The following is an 8,604-nucleotide window of genomic DNA, read 5'->3' on the forward strand; positions in this document are numbered from 1 at the left end:
ACACACACACACACACACACACACACACACACACACACACACACACTTCTTTTGATGAGAAGTGAGGACTTTAGTTACGGTAACTATTTGATGATAAGAAAATGTTAAAGACCATCATACAGCTGGGCGTAGCTCACGCCTATAATCCAAGCTACTCAGGAGGCTGAGATCTGAGGATCACAGTTCAAAGCCAGCCCGGGCAGGAAATTCTATGAGACACTTATCTCCAATAAACCACTAGAAAACCGGAAGTGACACTGTGGCTCAAGCAGTAGAGTGCTAGCCTTGAGCTGAAGAGCGCAGGGACAGTGCCCAAGCCCAGAGTTCAAGCCCCACGTCCGACCAAAAAACCAAAAAAAAATCCATCATACCTAGCTCTCATATTTAAATATTATACATTTTATAATGAAAATATATGTAAAAATTGCATCTCAATTAATTTATCTTCTCCTTCTGACTCAAAGCAGAAATTACAACCTAGTTCCTACTTAGGTTTAGTTATCTACAATTTTAATGCAGTAAGTCTAAAACGAGAGTCTCTAATCATGAAACTAAAAAGGAAACCATGATAAATTAGAGAAGTGTTAAAGTGAGAACAGCCTGGCAAAACAAGCCTGCCTTCATATTTCCATTTCACATCTAGTTATTTTGAACTAGAGTTGTTTTTCCTTTGTTAGTGTTGTCATGATTACATTTTCTGCATACATTCAACAAATATTTATTGACAACATTACTATGTGTTAAAATGAGTGTTTTAATTGGCTTTAAGCATAAGTGAAAACTCATTTTCCTTTGGACTAGATAATCATAAAAATGTTGAGAAATTCCAACTAGTCTTCATACTTTGGGAGACAGAGGGGTACTAGCATTTCAATTCTGGGCCTCATGTTTGCTAGAAGGTGCTCTACCACTTGAGTCAAATTCCCAGCATTTACTTTTGTCAGTTGTGGGGCTTGAACTTGGGGCCTAGGTGCTGTCCCTGAGCTCTTTTGCTCAAGGTTAGCTCTCTACCACTTTAAGCCACAATGCCACTTCTGGTTTTCTAGGGTAACTAGAGATGAGAATCTCATAGATTTTCCTGCTCAGGCAGGCTTTGGACTGCAATCCTTAGATCTCAGTCTCCTGAGTAAGATTACAGGCCTGAGCCACAAGCTCACAACTATCTGGTGAATTTTGAGGTAGAGTCTTGCTTTCTGCCTGGGTAAGCCTGGACTACAATCCTCCTATCTGTGTTTCCCCACATGGCTAGGATGACATATCACTCTTCTCAGTCATTGGTTGAGATGGAGACTGACAAATCTGTTGCCTGGACTAGCCTTGAATTCCAATGCCTCCAAAGAAGCAAGGTTGTTACAGCCATAGCACCTGACCTGAAAAATGCTTTTCATAAGCAGAAATTTTTATTAAAATATGACAGTGTGATAGCTAAGAGCATAAAGCTCTGATATCAGACTGACTCTGAATTCTAACTATACCAATAACTATATAATCCTGGATAGATTATTTCTCAAGGATTCTCCATTTTCTCAGCAATGAAATGCTGATGATACTTTTTTTTGGGGTCCGGTTGTGGGGCCTGAACTCTGGGCCTGGGTGCTGTCCCTCAGCTCTTCAGCTCAAGGCTAGCGCTCTACCACTTGAGCCCAGCACCACTTCCAGCTTTTTTCTTTTTGCTTATGTGGTGCTGAGGAATCGAACCCAGGGCCTCATGCATGCAAGGCAAGCGCTCTACCACTGAGCCACCTTCCCAGCCCCTGATGATACACTTTATAAAATAGTGATAAGGACTAAATGAGATAGCATAACATGAAGCCCTCAACACAATGATGGACTTTGAGTAGAGTTTCATTAAGTATTAGCTCTTATTATTAGAAAAACTATTCTAAAATCAAGTAGGAAATGGAAACTTTTGAGACTATTACATTGTCAAATATGGGTAGACCTAAAGCATATAACCTATTACTTCCTCATTATTAAAGTATACTCACCTCCTACATATTCAGATACAAAGGTCCAAAAGCTGACCTGGAGTGAAGTCAGTATCAACTGGTAGAAAGCACAAACCAAGCCTTTGTAAAGTTATCAATGAATGAATAGTACCTTCATCGATGTCAGGAGGAAGACCTCCAACAAACACCTTTCTTGAGTAGCGTTCTACTCGTTCCCCATTTTGACAACGAGTGGGAGAACTTAAGCCAGATGACAAGGCCTGATCACCATGGCTGTCGTCCAAAAAGGCGTCTTCAAAGGGGAAGAGAGAGGATCGACCTGAAACAAAGACAGTTCCTATAATCAGAATGATTTACCTGGACAATAAATGTTATATTAGATGCTTAAAGTATATGTCATGAAGCATTAAAAAATGGCTCCTTAGCTGTGGCTTTTCCAATAAAATACAAAACTGAAGATGACCAGGTCTACACAAGTTTATACCACTGTTACTGAATAAGGACACACACAACACTGCACTGACAGGATTGATACCTAAGAATCAAAATCGCAGCTGTTTTCCTAAGAAGTCACTGTATTTTGGTTACATGGTCTCTATCACAGCTGCTAGGAAAATACCCAGCAATTAATTTTTGTTTCTTCAGTTATTTCTTAAAACACATGGAAAAACAGTATCTATGCACAGACGTGTATCTGCTCTTAACCTCAGAGATTTAGTTCTGAAAACTAGCCCTAATAGTCAAGGTATAATAGAATCTCCTAACTGAGCTAATAACTTCAAACAGTAGAACTAAAAACTGAGTTTTCCCTCTCATCCTAAGCTAATTCAATTTGAAAGCAAACATAGACAACAATGTAGGGAAGAACAAGAAAATCAAAATCCATCAATTAAGAGGGAGTATAAATTAAGAGAGGGAGTATAGATATAGACACAGTTATGATAACTCTACTAATCTAGATTGAGTTTATCTTGTTCAAAAATAGATGAAAAGAGCCAGGCATCCAGCTACTTAGTAGCTGAGGCCTGGAGGACTGTGGTTCAAAGCTAGCCTGGAAAGAAAGGTCTTCAAGTCTCCATCTCCAATTAAATAGCAAAATGCTGGACTGGAAGTGTAGCTTAAATGGTAGGAGTGCTAGCCCTGACCAAACTGAGTAAGACTGTAAGACCCTTAGTTCAAGCCCAGTAGCAAACTACACACATTAAAGAATTACAGATTTATTTTCATTGTTAACAAGTATAACTAAATCCAAGTTTCTCACCTATCCACTCGACATTACTATAAGAAGAGATATAGCACAATAATGTATAGAATACAGACCAAAAAAGTCACCACATGAATGTAAAACAGGGGGACTATCTGGGGATGAGAACCAGAGGTATTAAGGAAGGCAAAGGAGAGGGTGAATGGGAGTGAATATGGATGGGTCAGATACATGTGTAAAATTAAAATGGTCTTAAAAAGAAGAGGGGTTATGAGTAATCAGCCAGGTGCTAGTGGCTCATGCCTGTAATCCTAGCTGCTCCTTAGACTGAAATCTGAAAGGCAGCCTGGGCAGGAAAGACCATGAGATGCTTATCTCCAAATTAAGCACCCAAAAAACCAGAAGCGGAGCTGTGGTTCAAGTGGTAGAGTGAGAGCCTTGAGAGAAAAAACAAAAGCTCAGAGACAGCGCGTAGGCTCTGCGTTCAAAGCCAGGACTGTAAAAAGAAAAAAAAAAAGTAAGGGTCGGGTAAATTTAACCAAAGTATATTTATGTACGTATGAAAAATTATAATTAAATTCTTTTGAACAATTAATATATGCTACTAAAAAAGAAAAGAATATATACATAATAATCATATATAATCAATTCTAGTTATTAGCAGTAGTGTTATATACAGTCATTGTGAGTGCTGAATTATAGAATACTAAACCTCTGAACACAATTTTCAATTGTTGCAATTTCATTGACAGATCAATACACATCCTTGTTTTACATGTGTTTCTATTTAAAGATACCTTATTTAATTTTTGGGTTTGTTTTTTTTTTTGGTTTTTGCCAGTCTTGGGGTTTGAACTCAGGTCGTAGGCTCTATCCCTGAGCCTCTCTATGCTCAGGGCTAGTGCTCTACCACTGGAGCCACAGCACCACTTCTAGCTTTTTCTGTTTGTGGTACTGAGGAATTGAACCCAGGGCTTCATACATGTTAGGCAAGCCTGTACCACTAAGGCACATTCTCAGCCTCTTATTTTTCATTTATTAATACTGAATATATGGCCAGTAATACTATGTAACTGACACTTAAAAACATCTTATTCAATGGCTGGGTATAGGGGCTGGGAAGGTGGCTCAGTGGTAGAGCGCTTGCCTTGCATGAATGAGGCCCTGGGTTCGATTCCTCAGCACCACATAAGCAAAAAAAGAAAAAAGCCCAAAGTGGCGCTGTGGCTCAAGTGGTAGAGCGCTAGCCTTGAGCTGAAGAGCTGAGTGACAGTGCCCAGGCCCAGAGTTCAGGCCCCATGACTGGACCCCCCAAAAAACAAAAACAGACAAACAAAAAAATCAATGGCTGGGTATAGTGACACATGTCTGTAATCCCAGCTACTCAGAAATGGCAACCAGGAGGATCATGGATTGAGGCCAGCCACAGCAAAAATTTAGCAAGATCCTCATTTCAACAAATAAACTGGACACAAATATGTAATGGAGCTATGCAGATGGAATAGGTAGGATGACTGCAATCCAATTCTGGCCCCAGGCAACATAAGACCCTCCAAAAAACCAAGCTTAAAAAGAATGGGGGAAAGCTGGGGATGGGAGCTCAAGTGATAGAACACTGGCCTAGCAAGTGTGAGGCCTTTAGTTGAAACCCCAGTAGCTAAAAAAAAAAAAAAGAAAGAAAAGAAAGAAAAAAAAGAGAAAGAAAGAAGAGGGAGAGAGAGAGAAAAAACGAAAGAGAGAAAGAAGTCACATTATTCAGTATGTTATTAGCTTATTAGCATTTATTTTATGGACAACAGTTCTACCTAACCTATGCCAGAACAAAACTTGGTTAAGGCATGTATCTTCTCCATAAGGAACATTACAGCCTTCTTGTGCCGTCTTGGAACTTTTAACAGCTCTTCAGGTAGTTAGGAGTCATTTTAAGTTGTAAAGTTCCTAGCAAAAAAACATGGAAGCCGGGCGCTGGTGGCTCACGCCTGTAATCCTAGCTACTCAGGAGGCTGAGATCTGAGGATCGCGGTTCAAAGCCAGCCTGGGCAGGAGAGACCATGAGACTCCTATCTCCAATAAACCACCAGAAAACCGAAAGTGGCGCTGTAGCTCAAGTGGTAGAGTGCTCGCCTTGAGCTGAAGAGCTGAGGGACAGCGCCCAGGCCCAGAGTTCAAGTCCCATGACTGACAAAAAAAAACAAAAAACATGGAAATACAACACACTAAACAGATTACGGAATGGACTCCTGTTTAGGAGAAGTTATGTAGGCAAAAAACAACTTCCTCTAATATGAACTGAGCACATCATTTGGGGTTTTTGCCATGTTCATGACTGTCTATGAAAGCATTGAGTACTGACTGATTGGGAGATTATAAATGTATTTTAGCAACTAGAAGATGAGCTAGTAAATATAGAACCTGCCAAAAATATGAGTTAACTGTGTATCTACCTGATAAGGATAATTAGGTGCACTTTATGTATGCCTAAAATGTAGACAATTAAGCTGGGTAAAGTGGCTCAAGCCTGTAAACCTGGCTACACAGGAGATTGGGAGGATCAGTTTGGAGCCAGCTGGGCAAAAAACCCCCCAAAGCACATGTCAACTAATAAAAAGTTGTATATAGTGGCATGTCCCTGTCAACTCAGTTATATAGGAAGTATCAGTGGAAAGATTGTTGACCAGGCAAAAAGCAGTGCCTTATCCAAAACAATAACTAACAGACCTTATTCAAAAAAATAACTGACACAAAATAGCTGGGCTGGTAGATCAAGTGATAGAGTACTTGCCTAGCAAGCACAAGGCATTGAGTTTGAAGCATAGAACTGCCAAAAACAAAGGAACCAAAAACCAAGATAGACAATTAAATCCCAAATAATGCAACAAATCAACAAGAAAGCTCTTAAATATTGTCAAGTAGTCTATTCATATTTCTATTTGATGAAATTCAGTTTGCCTTCAAGTATACTTTGTATGTTTACATTTTTAATAAAAATACTATCATTTATTTTTTAAGAATACAATGCTATTTGACATTACAAAATAAAATCAAACTTTATGAACAAATCTATTTCCTTCATCTGTGAGTTCCTGGTAAAATAGTAGGTTCTATTCTAAAAATGAACTATCTTGAATACTGTAACTTTTTTTGCTTTTATTAACTTAAATTTGTTGTCAAGGTAATGAACAGAGGGGTTACAATTACGTATGTAAGGTAGTGAGTATATTTCTTGTCGAACTTGATAATCCCCTTCCTCATTTTGAATTATAGCTAACTCTTGAGAAAACACTTGAGAAAAAAGTAAGTTGATATAGTCTTCAAAAATAAAAGGCATCTTCATTTAGTATATCTTGTCTATGTTCACCTGAAATCTAGGTTTTTCTGCCAAACAGCTGTGTGGTTATAACTAGTCTTAGAAAAATAATAAACTTTTCTTTCACACAAAAAGTGGCTGTCAATATGACTATTTTATAAATAACCCAGTGTTGTAAGAAAGGTTTTGTTCTGATGAGTTAGTAAATAAAACGGCCAAGAAGGGAGAGAAAAAACTAAAATATTTTTGCTCAGCAATTCTGTTACAAAGAAACAAACACAAAAAACCCGCAAAAACAAAAACCAACAAAACACCTGTTTTTGTCTGGCAGGAACAAACAATGAGCAGTCAATTCTCATCCCTTGATCTATAAAAACTACAGACAAAATGAGCCTTGCCCAAGACAACTCTGATCTACTCCACACTCTGGATCTCAAGCTTCCTCAGTGTCAGGTTTATATTCAATCACTTCCCACACAATGCTCCTATTCCCACCTCTCACCCATTGCTCTAGGAACATGAGAGGCTAAAAAACAGAAGCTGGTGGAACAGAATAAAGCAACTAAATAATTTAAGAAAATGTTGCTCTCTCCAGATTCCAACCCATATTAGAACATAAAAGGCTGGCCAGGTACATGGGTTCATGCTTGTAACTCCAGTGACTCAGGAGGATGACGAAGTCAGCCCTGGCAAAAAATTAGCAAGACCCTACCTGAACAGAACGAGTTGGGTGTGGTGGTATATGACTGCCATCCCAGCTAAGCAGGTGGCATATGCTGTAGGACTGTGTGTGGTCTAAGGCTGAACCCAGGTAATAACTCAAGACACTTATCAGAAAAAAAAATAAAGTATAAATAAAAGGGCTGGAAAACACTTGGGGAAATATTGATCCATATACCAAAGCAACAAATAAACAAGATAGTTCCCTGACAGTCCGATGAGGGAGATAGGTAAGTACCTAAATAATAGTAAAGTAGATAAATTTGGGGCAAGGGGAGAGATTTAGAGGAAGATTTTATAGGGGGACAGTTTTCCACAGCATCTTGTGAGGGTAAGAATTTCTGAGACAAAGAAAAAGAACCCATAGAGAAAGTAACTTGAAAACAGCTCAATCTTTCCCTCCATACTTGTTCCTCAAGCATCCCCCCAAATCAAAAAAAGGATCTCCACACTCAGTCAAGACATCCAAGAACATTCTCCACACACTCCCCCAACTAATCCCTACCAATACAAAAGCCAAAACTAACCTTCTTTTGAGTCCCATCTCTAGTACTAAAATTCTGGGGTCCAGGGGGCCATCAATTCCCCCTGACCTCAGTCTAAGAGCATTTACAGCCTCTTTTAGTCCACTGTCTTACCTGGTGCTTGCTCAACAATACCTTGTCAACAAAATAGTCAAAGCCACTGCTTTCAAACATTAGTGTGAACGTGTAACCACACTCATAACTTTCAAGAGCTCTCAATGTTCCACTGCTTCTTGGATCAAAACACCACGGTGAGCTTCAAGGTCTCCACTGCAAGGTCTCTTCTACCTCATGGTTGCTGCCTTCCACACTCCCCTCCGCCCCACTCTCTTTTACTTTTGATAGTAACTAGGGTTTGAACTCAGGGTCTGATGTGTACAAAGCAGGCATTCTTACTATGTGAGTCCCTCCGCTAATTCCCTTTTTGCATTCATTATTTTCAGGATAGGGTCTTAGCTGTATGCCTAGGTCAACCTGGACTGTGATCAGGTACATGTCACTGCACTTAGCCATTGTGCTTACCTTCTTTGCCCCCCTCCTCATAGTTTGGGATGACTGGTGTACTCCATCGTGCCCAGCCATTGGTTGAGATGAAGTTTCATGAGCTTTTCTGTCTGTCTGTACTGGAGTTGTAATCTCTCAATGGACCTTCCAAGCAGCTAAGATTACAAGCTTGACCTCCTCATCTAGCTCCCTCTTGCTCACTAATCTCCAAATCACAGAGACCTCCTTTGTATTTCCTAATTATTCCTGTGTTGTCACAGGTGCTACAGACAAGGAACTCCCTGAATCCCTTTTTAAAAAAAAAAAATCACTCCTGGGCTGGGAAGATGGCTCAGTGGTAGAGGACTTGCCTTGCATGCATGAGGCCCTGGGTTGGATTCCTCAGCACCACATAAG

General features: G+C 39.7%; 1 protein-coding gene across 1 annotated transcript in view; it reads right to left on the reverse strand.

The window, feature by feature from the left end:
* The window catches only part of Cpeb3 (cytoplasmic polyadenylation element binding protein 3), a 156,896-nt gene that overhangs the window by 74,353 nt on the left and 73,939 nt on the right, over window positions 1–8,604 (reverse strand). The window contains exon 5 of the mRNA XM_013034321.1: window positions 2,101–2,268. Coding sequence (XP_012889775.1) covers window positions 2,101–2,268 — 168 coding nt within the window. The remainder of the gene's footprint in view (window positions 1–2,100; window positions 2,269–8,604) is intronic.

The sequence above is a fragment of the Dipodomys ordii genome, unplaced genomic scaffold (assembly GCF_000151885.1).
Source record: "Dipodomys ordii isolate 6190 unplaced genomic scaffold, Dord_2.0 Scaffold188, whole genome shotgun sequence".
NCBI classification, from domain to species: Eukaryota; Metazoa; Chordata; class Mammalia; order Rodentia; family Heteromyidae; genus Dipodomys; species Dipodomys ordii.